Source organism: Sinohyriopsis cumingii, chromosome 5, assembly GCF_028554795.1.
Source record: "Sinohyriopsis cumingii isolate HCF-2022 chromosome 5, ASM2855479v2, whole genome shotgun sequence".
NCBI classification, from domain to species: Eukaryota; Metazoa; Mollusca; class Bivalvia; order Unionida; family Unionidae; genus Sinohyriopsis; species Sinohyriopsis cumingii.
Genome location: NC_142965.1, coordinates 74,921,546 through 74,938,937, shown reverse-complemented (window position 1 = coordinate 74,938,937; position 17,392 = coordinate 74,921,546). Strand labels below are relative to the sequence as shown.

At 32.5% G+C, this 17,392-nt stretch overlaps 1 protein-coding gene across 1 annotated transcript in view; it reads left to right on the top strand.

Moving 5' to 3' along the window:
- Positions 1-12,904, top strand: part of LOC149799463 (uncharacterized) — a 77,246-nt gene extending 64,342 nt beyond the window's left edge. The window contains exons 5-6 of the mRNA XM_089958824.1: positions 3,581-3,643; positions 10,817-12,904. Of these exons, the coding sequence (XP_089814950.1) occupies positions 3,581-3,643; positions 10,817-11,130 (377 nt within the window). The 3' untranslated portion in view covers positions 11,131-12,904. The remainder of the gene's footprint in view (positions 1-3,580; positions 3,644-10,816) is intronic.
- Positions 12,905-17,392: the final 4,488 nt, after the last annotated feature.

Sequence of the window (17,392 nt, the reverse complement as noted above, 5' to 3'; positions counted from 1 at the left end):
TCCTAATCACACACACACTATTTAATACAGGTTAATTTCTGTATTAATATTGTATATCGGTTAAAGACAGTTATCATCGTGAGTCTGATTTTATTATGAAGTCAAAAAATTATATGTACCATGTTCTTAATTATAAGGGAATCTTACTACATGGTGGTATGCTGCATAACTCCCATATAAAGCATCATAATGAGGGGATATTGTATCATGTAATTCATTAGTAGGGAGTTCCACCATAATTCTATATACCCTGTGGTTCCCATGTAAATCATTATAGTGAGGGAATACTGTATCATGTAATTCATTATAGGGAGTTCCACTATAATTCTTTATACCCTGTGGTTCCCATGTAAAGCATTATAGTGAGGGAATACTGTATCATGTAATTCATTAATAGGCAGCTCCACTATAATTCATTATATCCCATGGTCTCATGTGAAGCATTATAATAAGGGAGTACTATATCATGTATTTCATTAATAGGCAGACTCATTATAAAACTGTATCCTCTTGCTGCCATGGACCACATTATTATTAGGGAGTAATGTTTTATGTACTTCATTAATTGGCAAACTCGCTATAATTTGGTATAAATGTACTCTGTGGCTACCATAAATGAGGGAGCACTTTATTGTGGATTTCTTTATAAGATGGTCTCACTATAACGTGGTATACTGTATGATTGCCATATGTGGCATTATAATGAGGGAATGCTGCATCATATGCTTAAGCATAAGGCAGTTACACTATAATGTGATATACTCCATGGCACCTCTATGCAATATTATAATGAGGGAGTGCTTTATCTTATGCCTAAGCATAAGACAGTCACACTGTAATGTGATATACTCCATGGCACCTACATACAGCATTATAATGAGGGAGTGCTATATCGTATGCTTAAGCATAAGGCAGTCACACTATTATACTCCATGGCTCCTTTATACATTATTATAATGAGGGAGTTCTGTATCATGTACTTCATTACAAGGCAGTCTCATTATAATGCTATATGTCTCATGTAGTCTGTATTAAAATTAGGATAACTATATTAATATCAATGACCCTCTTGGCCTATATTCAGATGTGAACAATGTATTATATACTTTATAAAACAGTCCCATTAGTTTAATAGTGTTGCTACCACACAGTGTTTGGTAGCATTGTCTGGGGTTAGATAAAAATATTTGCTACTTCTATAATATGATAAATACATGCTTGCATTCCATAAACTACTTCTGGTTATGGCTAAATCAGAGTCTACAGAAATGATGAAGAATGACCACATCATATATCTTATGGCCATGACAGTGACTGACAGTGTGTATAACCCTTTCCACCTGACACCAGAAACTGACAGTTGTATAAGCCATTCTACCTGACACCAGAAACCGATAATGTGTATAACTCTTTCTACCTGACACCAGAAACTGACAATGTGTATAACCCTTTCTACCTGACACCAGAAACCGACAGTTGTATAAGTCATTCTACCTGACACCAGAAACTGACAGTGTGTATAACTCTTTCTACCTGATCCCAGAAACTGACAATGTGTATAACCCTTTCTACCTGACACCAAAAACCAACAGTGTGTATAACCCTTTCTACCTGACACCAGAAACAAGTGTGTATAACCCTTTCTACCTGACACCAGAAACCAACAGTGTGTATAAAAATAACCCTTTCTACCTGACACAAGAAACCGACATTGTGTATAACCCTTTCTACCTGACACAAGAAACTGACATTGTGTATAACCCTTTCTACCTGACACAAGAAACTGACATTGTGTATAACCCTTTCTACCTGACACCAGAAATGATCTAGTGTATAACCCTTTCTACCTGACACAAGAAACTGACATTGTGTATAACCCTTTCTACCTGAGACCAGAAATGATGTAGGGTGTATAACCCTTTCTACCTGACACCAGTGCTGTAGAAGCAGTAGTTATAATTATCATTGAAAGAAAAATCTATTTTAATTAGAGAATATGTGAATACATCCAAGGATTTAAGTTGAAATTGGAAGAAAATGAATATGATCAATAAAAATATTGAAAATGGATGGCATATGATCACTAGTTGCTTCTGCTAGTACAAAAGAGAATGAGACACAGAGAGAGTGAGAGTGAGTCAGACTGACTTTGATTCAGTGTATTAGTCAACAACGTCTCTTTCATGTAAACGTACACTTTATCCACTTTTAGTAGCATTGTTTTATTCTGTGTTAGGAAACACAAGCAACTCCAAATGAATCTATATCCCTTTTAGAGGCATTATCCAAGACCAATGAGCCACAATACCCTGGCAACCAAGACCAATGAGTCACATTACCCTGGCAACAATTATAATGTATATTACTTTCATCTTAACCTTCCACAATGACAGCATAACTGAGAGTAAATCAAAGATAACCATACATAGAATTTTTATGGCTCATCTTTCCATAATGCTATTTTCATTGATGTCATAGCATATATTTTTCCTAATATAAATATTTTGTTGTGTTTCTTTGGCTACATGATATCCCATCCACTTTAGCAACCTTGATTTCATCAAATGCATGACGAGGATCAGCCCTATATACATGTATGGGTCCAGGACAGTAAAGTATCTTATACTACTGTATGGTGTTCAGGATTCATTCATGGAATAAACATCTAAAATGTTCAATAAAATATTAAAATCTTTTTGTTTCAATCCTCTTATTCCTATATTATATATGAATGAATAATATGCTTATTTGTAAGTATATAATATAAAGGTTATTGACTGAATATTGAAAAATATTGGGCCCTTGTTTACATTCAACAGAGTGCCCTCAGAAGCTGAGGCATCCTTTGCCACTTGTCTTCAGGACCAGTATTTTTCAATATTCAGTCAATAATACTATTTATACATATTTTTCAATATTCAGTCAATAATACTGTTTATACATATTTTTCAATATTTAGGCAATATTATTTATACATATTTTTCAATATTCAGTCAATAATACTATTTATACATATTTTTCAATATTTAGGCAATATTATTTATACATATTTTTCAATAGTCAGGCAATAATACTATTTATACATATTTTTCAATATTCAGGCAATAATACTATTTATACATATTTTTCACTATTTAGGCAATATTATTTATACATATTTTTCAATATTCAGTCAATAATACTATTTATACATATTTTTCAATATTTAGGCAATATTATTTATACATATTTTTCAATATTCAGTCAATAATACTATTTATACATATTTTTCAATATTTAGGCAATATTATTTATACATATTTTTCAATATTCAGTCAATAATACTATTTATACATATTTTTCAATATTTAGGCAATATTATTTATACATATTTTTCAATATTCAGGCAATAATACTATTTATACATATTTTTCAATATTCAGTCAATAATAATGTTTATACATATTTTTCAATATTCAGTCAAAAATACTGTTTATACATATTTTTCAATATTCAGTCAATATTAATGTTTATACTTATTGACCCATTTTGCTCTGAAAGTTTAAAGGCATCTAATGAATATTTTAATGGTTTTTTTCAGCACAAGAAAGAAATAGTCATATTTCTACCAAATATCATGAGAGAGTCAAGCAGAGTTTTGATGGTACGGAGTTTTTATAATTGGTAGTGATATAACACTGTCGTATATAAAACATCTTAATAGTTTAGATATTTGTTTATTTTGATTGCAAGTTTAGTACTCAGCTAAATTTAATTTGCATTAATTTGGGGGGGGGGGCACCAAACAGATGCGTTGTTGTTTCCCCCAGGTATGTTGTTTGTTTATTTTTATAAAAAGAACTTTGATAAAAAAAAATTATATTTTTTTAAAATAAATTTTTGATGGGGTATTTGTTATGTCCTAGTGTTATCTATTGGGTTGTTCATCCGAGTTCGGTTTCTATCACCTTACTTGAAATCCTCCTCTGAGTTCTTAGTTGACCTTGGTTAGAGGTCTCCTACGTCCCATGTGTGCTGTGTGTATATATGCTATATTGTTTGTGTGCTATATAGTTTTTATGTAGGGACAGCATGACTTTTTCAATTCACCCCAGTTGTCTTAATATATATATTTATTTGGATATCACAGATCCATTTGATAATTTTGATAAAATTTAGATATTTAAAATTGTAATCAATTAATTATGAATTTTGGCAAGTGAATGGTGTACTACAGGTGAGTCATTTTAAAAAAAACTATTGTTTTATATACGTGTTGGTACGTGTCGTTCCGCATATTAGTTAAATTCTAGAATGAGGCCGTTTGTGCTCGAGTAGGGGTCCACACTTTCTTTATTTTATTGTATTTCTCTCGACTCATGTTTGTCTGCCTCTTTATTATTTAACCTATTAACCAAGAGATCCAAAAGGGTTTAGAGAAATTGTCATAGGAAGGAAAAGATTTATACAGTAAGGGAGCTGTATAGTTAGATAGGAAAGGTATAGAAGATTATTAGTTGCCTACTAGCCTATTCCCCTGTTTTTCTATATGGTCTGCTAGTGTTCTACATGGGGTATTTTTCCCAGACTATTTCATGGGCCTGTTCACTTCACGTAGCACCATATGACATAGCCCCATGACGTCATTGCCTTGTACTTTCCCCCACATAGATTCCCTGTCCCATCTATTGGTTTCTTTTTCTTAACCCTAATAAAACTTAAGTAAATGTGGGCTCCAGCCCACACACTAGCAGTGACACACTCCTAATGGGTAGCAAACCTAAGCTCCCCTCCCATTCCCCCTCCCTTTCCTTTTCTTTATTTCAATAATTTTATAATTTGAGATATTACCAACAGGATTCAAATTGGCTCTTAATTTGATATTTTGGTTGCTTAAAGAGAGTGAGAACACGTGTCTGAGTTAAGAGTTTTATATTTCTTTTTGAAAAAAAAACATTTATATAGACAGCACATGGTAGCATGCATTTCTTTGTTTTCTCAGTTGTTTATAGACTGTTTTCTCATTTTGTTTATACACTGTTTTCTCATTTGTTTATATACTCTTTTCTCAGTTGTTTATACACTCTATAGCCACAAGGCACAAGAGAACAGATATGTAAAAGCTTATCTCCTGAACAAATCAAAAACCTTTTAATTTCATAATTGCCCCAGGGTCTGTACTTGGTGCATTACAACAGCCACACCATGTTTGTTCATGTACTCCATTGTGGTGTGATGTGCCAATACACCAGACCTTTTAAACCTGAATTGAAAAAAAGCTAGTTTTAACATCAAGTAAATTTTACTTTCATCCTCCAAGGCTTATTTAGAGATGTGATCAAATAAAATGGCACCATTGGACTTGATCAGAAACCCCATCAACGAGATGTCACATATTTTCAACATGGTATGTTTGTCGTCAGTTAATAATAATATTTTTACATACATTAGATTGGATTAAAATCCTGTTGATGGTGAAAGAATAGTGAACAAAATGTTTTTTGAAACAAAAGTAGTTTTTATAAATATTTAGTTTGATAAGAAACCAGTCAGTCATGGAAAGATAATTCAAAAACTTGAAAAGCAGCAGAAACTAAAATTGAAAATTACACTTTTTCCGGTACATTTAATAATTAAGCAGATTAGTGTGTTATTTTGTTACACCTTATTATACCTCCTTTTTTTATTTGATTTCACAAACATACAGCCACAGTGTTAATTTTTTGAGAAAAAATAGCCAAGGACCTTTAGAGTTTTGGTATACCTGATATTTACCTACCTTCGTTTTAATAGTTGTCATATTAACAAGAAGTTAGACAGAAACAAATGGCAATACACTAATCTTATATTATGACAAAAGTTGGAAAAAAACAAATGGCAATACACTAATCTTATATAGTGACACAAAAATTGGAAAGAAACAAATGGAAATACACTACTCTTATATGACACAAAAGTTGGAAAAATGCGCCTGGAAAATTAAGTCCGGTCACAGATTGACTAATAATGAATATGTTCAAAAAGAGAAATAGCAGATACTGCACGTGCATTCACAAGGTGAATTTGGATTAAATGAAATATGCGAGTTCAAGGTGGTCTATTTAACCTACCATGCATCAGTGTCTTTCCTGTCATTTGGCTCAACCTCACTCTCATCCAGTGGTATCAATTTATTGTTATTACTGTATTATTGTTATTATTATTATTAATAATAATAATAATTTCCACCACCTTCCTTTGTAATGTAAATACTTTGAAATGTTTGTTTCTCACATTGACAGTTATATCCAGGATGGAAAAATAGAAGTGAAAAAATAATGTAAAAAATAGACGGCACCCTATGAAACACAATTTCCTTGCAATATCAAACTTAACTAGGTCGTGCCAAGCTGTAGGCTGCTTTTGTGTCAATATATTTCATCATAACTCATCCTTTTTCATAGATAACATATCCCTTTCTAAACATGTTGTTATTTTTGTTATTTATTCTTTTTCATTAGTTTAAACCCTATTTTCTTATTCTGGAGAGTTTTTTTTAATTTTATGCCAGAGCGTACCATGTATATTTTTTGGTTTATGTATATTGCTCATTCCAAGTTCTTCATTGTCCTTGGAAAAGGACTTGGCTTTAGACTTAAACAGAGATCAACATTTTTTTCCCTCCAAATGTTGTTTTCTAATCTTCGAATCATTTAATGTTGGTTTATTCAGTGAAACTTGTCCAGAGCAGTACTTGAATAAACTGGTAAACCAATTCAGCTGTTATAATTGCTATTTCTGATCCTGAATTAATGTGCTTCTTAGAAACTAGAAAATATATATGTGTGTGTGTGTGTGTGTGTGTGTGTGTGTGTGTGTGTGCACTTTTAAGACCATCTTCAAACTGTACAGACCCAGATCTGATGTTACTTAATGCACTAGCAGATATGAGTCTGTGCATATGGTTAGGAATATTCAGTAGGATAAATATCATATACTGTGATCTGCCTGTACATTATGCATTGGCCCATCATGGTATATGTTGTTTCCAGGTGGACGGGACTTTCAAGTGAGTATAGACAGTACCTGAACATACTGGCACACTGTCTACTCTGTTAGTCAATATGGATATCTGGTCCCATGTGATATCTGGCACACTATATACTCTTTCAGTCAGTTTTGATATCTGGTCCCATGTGACATCCTAGAGACTAATTAGCATTGTTCAAACTGTTATGTGTCTGAAGATGAGATTGCAAGAGATAATCACCCCTCTGGGTGTTTGCTGCAGTACATTGTTCAATAAAGGCAGTCATGTCATGTGACACATTTAAACCTGTCCAGTCTACTGTCCACACCTGCTCTCACTTTCATAAAACCTCCATCTCAAATTAAAAAATATACTCAACTCAAAATTGTCTTGTCTGTAAAATTCTGATATGGTCAGATGATTAAAGGTCTTTATCTAGTTATTGATAAGACCCTAAATGTATAGCTTATTTCAAAAGTTAGATTTAGTATAAATTGTTGGTACTAATTAAGAACCATGTTTAAATACAGACTGTGATGTAATTGTTTAAGTCAGCATGCTTTATCTGTTGTATTGTTTTTCTGACATAAGCTTATTATGTCTGCCAGTGTAGATTAGTGACACTGCTTGCTTATTAAAACTACCAATTAGTGATACAGTATGGTTCATATACCTGGCTGTGTGTATTAATGACACTGTAGGGTTATTATACCTGCCAGTGCATATTATTGACACTGTTGAGTTATTATACCTGCGAGTGTGTATTAATGACACTGCAGAGTTATTATATCTGCCAGTGTAGATTAATGACACTGTAGAGTTATTATACCCGCCAAGTAGATTAATGACACTGTAGGGTTATTATACCTGCCAGAGTATATTAATGACACTGTAGGGTTATTAAACCTGCCAGTGCATATTAATGACACTGTCGAGTTATTATACCCAGCCAGTGTATATTAATGACACTGTTGAGTTATTATACCTGCCAGTGTATATTAATGACACTGCCAAGTTATTATATCTGCCAATGTAGATTAATGACACCATAGAGTTATTATAACTGCCAAGTAGATTAATGACAATGCAGGGTTATTATACCTGCCAGTGTATATTAATGACACTGTAGAGTTATTATACCTGCCAGTGTATATTAATGATACTACCGAGTTATTATATCTGCCAATGTAGATTAATGACACTGTAGAGTTATTATACTTGCTAATGTAGATTAATGACACTATAGGGTTATTATACCTGCCAGAGTATATTAATGACACTGTAGGGTTATTAAACCAGCTAGTGAATATTAATAACACTGTCAAGTTATTATACCCAGCCAGTGTATATTAATGACACTGTCGAGTTATTATACCCAGCCAGTGTATATTAATGACACTGTCGAGTTATTATACCTGCCAGTGTATATTAATGACACTACAATATTATTATACTTGCCAATGTAGATTAATGACACTGTAGAGTTATACTTACCAAGTAGATTAATACACTGTAGGGTTATTATACCTGCCAGCGTATATTAATGACACTGTAGTGTTATTATATCTGCCAGCATATATTAATGACACTGCAGTGTTATTATACCCACCGATATAGATTAATGACAGTGGAAGGTTATCATGCTTGATTAGTGACATGTAGGGTTATTATACCCACCAATGTAGATTAATGAGTATGTAAGGTTATTATGGCTGCCAATGTGGATTAATGACTCTGGAGGGTTATTATTCCTGCCAATGTTGATTAGTGACACTGTATGGTTATTATTGCCTGCCAATCTACATTAATTACACTGTTGGGTTATTATGTCTGTCAGGGTATAATATTGATGACACTGGCAAAGGCACTCATGCCATTGCCTCTCATGACAATAAAGTGTTTCCACTTTACTCATAAAAAGTATTTACTTATTTCTACCAAAAAAATGTTGATATCTTTTGTTTTAATAAAGATAAATATTTTAATATAATAGTAATAACTTTTTAAAATATTATTATTATTATTATTATTATTATTATTATTATTATTATTATTATTATTATTATTATTATTAAATTATAATTATTATCATTTATCTTGTGATTATTTTAATTGCTGTTCTGGTTGTCATCATAATGAACAGCAGTACCATCATCCTTATCTGATTTTTAGCATTAATTCTGTTGCTTTATTAAATATGTAAATGGTGTTCAATAAATGTAAAAAGCAATATATTCATGATGATGATAACACTTTTATTAAAGATGAAGAAAAAAAAGACCACAGATTGTATATTTAATAAGTCTTGTTCTTCAGCCAAATATTATTGAGGTCAAGAGGTCAAAATTCAAGGTCACTAGCTCAAAAAAGAAAACTGGTTTTGGCAAAGTAGCAGAGTTTTACATCAGACACCTGGAGTAAACATTATGGATGGCATGCACTTGCAGTAAGGAAGAAGTCTCTTATTTTTGTGGTCAAACAAATCAGAAGTCAAGGTCACTGTGGCAGATTGTTTTTGCATAATGACTTTAGTTTTAGATCATGGTATGGAAGAAGTATATTGATATTGGGGGCAAAGGTTGGGGTCATTGTAGCACTAAGACAGATAGGTTTTGTGGAATAACATTTATTCTATGGTAAGTTCCTTTACCAATTTTGTGGATGGCTTGCATTGTGGGTAATAATGCAGCCTATGGATTCTGGGATAAGGTCAGAAGTCATGGTCCTGATAAGTCTATAGAGGACTATAAATAAACCTTGACTCATCATGTACTATTCATGAGGCACCATAGTACATGTGGCATGTGATTGTCAGTGAGTTAATTACAAACTCTGAAATGAATCTGCAGCATAGAATCTATCAGTCTCTTCAAGTTGAAGTCCATAAAAATGTTAATTCTCTATTATTTGACAGATATTAACTTCATAAATACAGAAAATGTCCATGAAGTTTGCAAAAAGTCATGATTATGGAAATAATTTAGTTAAAGATTTTTAATTTTGGGTATCTGTCATATGCCCTATACCACTATATTGCATTAGAGAAATGTATGAATGATATGAAAGTATCAGAGGATCTCCAAATGATTTATTGTGTGATGAAGTCAATTTGTGTTCACTAACTTTGTGATGTTATGGATAGCTATTAGTGACAGTGATAATATGGTACTTTCAAGCAATATATTTAATAGAAATTTCCATTTCGTTATGGAGAAAATATAAAACATGCCTCGTACCACAGATACTTGCTTATAAGATGAGTCCAGCTGCAAACTGCACAGAGCCAGATCTGCCATCACATAACATGCCGACAGATCTGGGTCTGTGTGACTAGTTAGGAAAAATCTATAGGACAATCAGCATCGACCCTGATCTGGAGGTGAATTATGTGACCAGGATCTATGTTGTTCAAAGTTTGACTCAACGTATAAGCAGGTATAAATGGTACATAGTAACTGTAATAAGTAAAATGCAAAAGCGGTTTTCCATTTAAACAAACACATAGAGATCTAAAGAAAAGTGAATGTATAATGTTTTATGCAATAGCTTGTAAAACTTGTGAATTTTTATTTAAAAAAAACAAGTAGCAGCGGTAAAGTCATTTTATTAAAACCTATATATCATACAGATGGTGCAAGAACTTATCAATAGGAGATCAAACCAGAAGAACCTCAGTAAAATGGTGACCTTTTTAAACCAATATTTTATATCATTCCCAGAGAGTAGCTGATTTGACACATTTGTCTCTGTATTATGATATAAAATTATTCTTCTATAATCTGAGATTGAAAATTTATGTTTAAAATATAAATTCTCTCTCCCTTCCAGACACAGATATTTGGCAGAAGAGCAGAAACTTCCCTCTCCGTCACTCGATTAGTGGTACAATGCCAGCCGCCACCATGAAAAGACCCAGGTCTGTGACATTAACCTACACGACACAACCAATTCACTCAGAGTATGAGTTGGAAAGAGATTATTTTACGTCTTCACCTTCCATACCCAAGATCCACATGCCCTACACAGCTTTGAGAAACCAAGTCAAAAGAGGCTGGGAAAGTGCACATTATGTACGAGAAATGTCCGTTCCAACTGGTCGTGATTCCATGGTTTTCACACAATGGAATGATGTATCTATATAGTTATGCCTTATTCATACATTAGTCTATTGCATAAGTTTTATACACAGCTTTTTAAGTTTCTTTTGGCCATATTTGTTAAAGATCGTCCAATAAAATTATTTGTGTGACTTTAGAAATAAAACCTGGGCATTAAGTCACAATTATTCTTTAGTGTCTGTATTAAACTTGTAAACATTAGGTTTCAACATCTTATAAATTATTTATTTAAGATATCTTCAGTTTGCAAAGATAGGAATGCATGTACTATCTCAATGTGTGAGAACAAAATTATGGAATGGAATTATTCAATCTCACATCCTGAGTTCCATTTCTCACAAAATAATAAATTTACAGTCAAACCTGTCTGAATGGTCACCTAGACAGAGTGATCATCTGATTTCAATGATCATTCTAATTTCCCCAGCAAATTTCCTATCTCAAAGTCATGTATAAAATGGTCACTGTCTTTTCATGGTCAGTGGACTGGTGTTTCCTAACCAAATCATGTTTCTGACTGCTTTTTGTGGTCAGTGGAGCGTATCAACAGGAACTTAATCCTCTGCTTCGCAAATAGGCATTGCTTAGGTAGAGGCATATCTTGTGAATCGATGTGTAAACATTTCTTATTTACTTGTACTCACTGTACTCCAGTCACACTGTCAAGGTAGCTCAAGGGTGTTGATACATCAGATTCAAAAGTGAGGCAGTTTTCATCATTATGAAAAGGGTTGAAGCTATTGTTGGGTGGTGGGGAGAGCAGCTACATCATCACAGCAGAAATGGGAGTCATCTTTTATCACACTGTGACAGGTATAGAGTGATATCATCATCAATTTCCTATCAGTTAAAGCTATCTTTATACAAGGGAGAGATTCATGTTACATCCCATTTTGGGGTCATTCAGTAGTTATAAATTTGTCTGTAAAGGCATGCAGACTGGTTTGGTTCATGTGTTACTAATAGTTGCCACATAATGCTTCTTTTCATTCCTTATTCACCATCACAGGCCACATACATAAGCTGTCTGTCTTTTGATAGATAACGAAATGCAAAATATTTTGAATAATGAGTCTGAGTTAAGAAATCATATGACTTAAGATGAGACAGATATTATTGTTTAATGTTCTAGTGACTACTGTTTTGTTAATGTTTAGGAAAATAACTTGTATTATTTTTAATTGTGCTAGATCGATAGTACAATAATTCAGAATTCTTAACTGGAGGCAGTGCTCAATTTTTCACCAGCCAAAACTGAGTTGTTCTTGGTAATTTTTTTTTTTTTTTAAAGGAACATTCTAGTGAAATCTACCATACTTGAAGTGCTCACATTAGATTGGCACTTTTTGGTTTGCTTTCATAAGCATGGGGAGATAAAGTTTATAAGCAAAGTGAGACAAATTTATCATTTTTCCAGTAGCAGTGGAAGTGGCTCAGTACTAAAATTCAGTTGGATACATGTGAGACACTCAAGGGTTCAATGACAGACTTCTTTGATTTTAAGCCAAAGAATTTCAAAATTCTAAAAGTGACCATGTGCAGATATTTCAATATGAGTTCAGAAGATGGAGTAAGGTCATAGAAAAACACATTTTAATAGTGTTCTAACTATATGTTTTAGTCTATCTGTTCTGTGGCTAAATCTTGCCACAAGACTGGTATGCTGTTGAATGATCAGTATATGATATGAATCATAATATCTGAAATGGACAAGTATCCATTATATTGAAGATTGTAGAAGCAGTCTAGGCAATGTTCTGTGAATGATGTTAGAAGATGCACTAATGTACAATGTTGTTTCTTCCAATTCATTATTTGGTGCATGTATTTGTATGCGTGTATGCATGGATATATATATATATATATATATATATATATATATATATATATATATATATATATATATATATTGTGTCAAATCCACTGAAGCATGAAAATGACATTTGAAATTTAATAGTTTCTCCGATCCATTATCAGTATTAATTTGGTAAAAGACTTATTCCCATGGGAGGGCATTATTGTATTTTATGAGTTATAATGTACATTCACAGGAAATATTACAAAACCTATCAGCCTCTAGTGAGCAAGCATGTACTGTTTGGATCACTTTATCAGCCAAATAAATTCATTCTTTCAGAACTGCAAAATCTCCATGGAGCTTTCAAAACAAATGTTGCATGGCTTTTAATAGTGGCTATTTGCTCACCTTGAATAATACATTTTGTAAAGAATCTGTGATAAAACTTTTAAAATTATTTAATATTTTATAATTCTTGTACTTATATTACCTTCATATAAACACATTAGGCACAGGGAATGCACTGTCAGTATGGTATAGGCACCTATGGTGTGATTTAGAATTTTTATCATTTTCTTATGAATTCTTTGAATACTGGTAATCAGATTTCTCTGACATATATTTAAAAAATACTGCATTCTCTGGGTATCATGTACGTTTAACTGGAACAGTCCTTCGAAAACTGTTATTTTTAAACTGTTAGTGATAATTTATTATCTATTTTAAAAACTGTGCTCCATAAATAAAAATCAAACCATAAATATATAAACTTAGGAAACATTTACTGTATATTTACTTTTTCTCAAAATGGTACTAAAATTATGCTAATGAATAATTACCATCATGGTACTAAAGTTATGTTAATGAATAATTGCCATCATGGTACTAAAGTTATGCTAATGAATAATTGCTATCATGGTACTAAAGTTATGCTAATGAATAATTGCCATCATGGTACTAAAGTTATGTTAATGAATAATTGCCATCATGGTACTAAAGTTATGCTAATGAATAATTGCCATCATGGTACTAAAGTTATGCTAATGAATAATTGCCATCATGGTACTAAAGTTATGCTAATGAATAATTGCCATCATGGTACTAAAGTTATGCTAATGAATAATTACCATCATAGTACTAATGTTATGCTAATGAATCATTACCATCATGGTACTAAAGTTATGCTAATGAATAATTGCCATCATGGTACTGAAGTTATGCTAATGAATAATTGCCATCATGGTGCTAAAGTTATGCTAATGAATAATTACCATCATGGTACTACAGTATGCTAATGTATTGTTACTATGGTACTAAAATTTGTTCAAGTATATATTTACCATGGTGCTTAGAGTATGTTAATGTATAATTGTCATTGTAATAAAGTGAACTAATGTATAATTACCATGATACTAAAGTAACCAAATGTATAATTTCCATCATGGTACTAAAGTGTGTTAATGTAGTGTTACCATGCCACTAAAATTTGCTAATGTATAATTAATATGGTATTAAATTATGCTTATATATAATTACTATGGTACTAAAATGAAATATATAATTACCTTGGCACTAAGCATGCTAATGGATGATTACCATGGTACTAAAGTGAGCTAAAGATAATATTATCATGGTACTAAAGATAGCTAATGTAATTTTACCTTGGTACTAAAGTAGACTAATATATAATTATATGGTACTAGAGTGATCTAATGTATAATTACCATGGTAGTAAAGTAGACTTTAGTCTAATTTATTATTACCATTTAACTATAGTAGACTAAAATATGCTAGTGTATAATTACACCTTGCAACAAAACGATCACAAGTCAATTCATATCGCAGCCATCCATTGATGACATTGAAGAACTGTTATTTGATAAATAAGTGAATCTCATATTCAACAGTTCTAGCCACAATGTTATGCAAATTAGACTTACAATTCCAACAATTGAATGCTTTCTAGGTCACTTGAACTGCCAATTGAAAACTATGATCTTTAAATAAAGGCAGATGTTTGCCATGTAAAACAGTGATACCCAGCCATAGTTTGTAAATTATGGTCAATATGGGTACATATTGAACATTAGCAATGCCTTTATGGTCAGTATTGCTACATATTGAATTTTAGCAAATTCCTTATGGTCATTATTGCTACAGATTGAATTTAACAATTCCCTGTTGGTCATATTGGTACATATTGAACTTAAGCAATGCCTTTGTGGTCAGTATTGCTACGTATTGAAGTTTAGAAATGCTCTTATGATCAGTATTGGTACATATTGAATTTTAGCAATTCCCTTTTGGTCAATATTGGTACATATTGAATTTTAGCAATTCCCTTTTGGTCAATATTGGTACATATTGAATTTTAGCAATTCCCTTTTGGTCAATATTGGTGCATATTGAATTTTAGCAATTCCCTTTTGGTCAATATTGCTTCATATTGAATTTTAGCAATTCCCTTTTGATCAATATTGGTACATATTGAATTTTAGCAATTCCCTTTTGATCAATATTGCTACATATTGAATTTTAGCAATGCCTTTAAGTTGAGGCAGATGTTCAAAAGTTTATATTAAAAAATAATCGGAGTGTATTGTAGATAGGAAGTCAATATTTATGCTTTACCTTTCTTTATTAGGTATTGTGGATAATTTGTAGCACCTTTATTATGATCTCATTTACACTGTAGAAAAGATTGTATAACCATATTGTTTTTTACTTGCAGATTAATACAGAATTTGTATGTGTGTTTTACAGTACAAACAATTAAAATAGCACTTGCTGACTTTAAGCATGCAACCTTGGAGACATTTATGATTTTCATTACTCCATCTTTAGACCCCTGTTTATGATGGCTGCAAATGGTGCCTGTGTTATTAAAGTGAGGCCATTTTACATTAAGGTATTTATATTCCAATGAGTTTGTTTCGTAACATTGCAGCAGACACAAAAAACAGTGTACTGAATGATAATAGTGAAAAGACATGTTAACATGTAATTTTCAACAGATGAAATCTAAAATCAGGAAAGAAATAAAACTGTTAAGCAATGGCAAATAAAATTTATGAAATAAAATGGGAGCCATATTCATACATTGTAAGAGCAATGGTGGTATACTGAGGCTGTCACATTATAAGAGAGGCAGTGGTATACTGTGGCTGTCACATAAAAAGAGAGACAGTGGTATACTGAGGTTGTCGCATTATAAGAGAGGATGTGGTATTCTGCGGCTGTCACATTATAAGAAAAGTGGTGGTATACTGAGGCTGCCACATTATTAGAGATAGTGGCATTCTGAGGCTGTCACATTATGAGAGATGGTGGTATACTGAGACTATCATGTTGTAAGAAAGATAGTGGTATTCTAAGGCTGCAACATAAGAGAGAGAGTGATATACCAAAGTTTTCACATTGTAAGACAGACAGTGGTATAGTGAGGCCATCATATTATAAGAGATGGTGGTATACTGAGGCTGTCATGTTATAAGAAAGATCTTGGTATGCTAAGGCAGCAAAATAGTAAGAGAGAGAGTGATATACCAAGGTTGTAACATTGTAAGAGAGACAGTGGTATACTGAGGCAGTCACATTATAAGAAATGGTGGAATACTGAGGCTGTCACATTATAAGAGATCTGGTGGTATTCTAAAGCTGCAACATAATAAGAGAGAGAGTGATATACAAAGGTTGTCACATTGTAAGAGAGACAGTGGTATACTGAGACTGTCACATTATAAGAGATGGTGGTATAATGAAGCTGTCATGTTATAAAAGAGATGGTGGTATGCTAAGGCTGCAACATAATAAGAGAGAGTGTTATATCAAGGTTGTAACATTGTAAGAGAGACTGTGGTATACTGAGGTTGTCACATAATAAGAGTCAGTGATATACCAAAGTTTTCACATTGTAAGAGAGACTGGTATACTGAGGCTGTCACATTATAAGAGTTGGTGGTATAATGAGGCTGTTACATTATAAGAGGCAGTGGTATACTGAGGCTGTCACATTATAAGAGAGATGGTGGTATTCTAAAACTGCAACATAACAAGAGAGTGATATACCAAGGTTGTCGCATTGTAAGAGAGTGGTATACTTGATAAGAGATAATAAGAGAGACAGTGATATCCCAAGTTTTCACATTGTAAGAGAAACAATGGTATACTGAGGCTGTCACATTATAAGAGAGTCAATGATATACATGTAATGGGACCATCACATTATAAGAGATACAGTGGAATACAGAGACTGTCAAATTATAAGAGGTGGTGTTATACCGAGGCTGTCACATTATTAGAGGAAAAGTGTTATACTGAGGTTGTTTTCTAGTGTGAGGCCCATATGATCATCAGGCCAAATCAGAAATTGGTTGTATGTAACCAATATAACAAAGAGAATTTTGCACATGAATTTATAATGTCTGATTTATTTGCTTGCTAGGCTGTTTTCAAGTGATGCATTGTGAAATATTTTCTTATTTATTC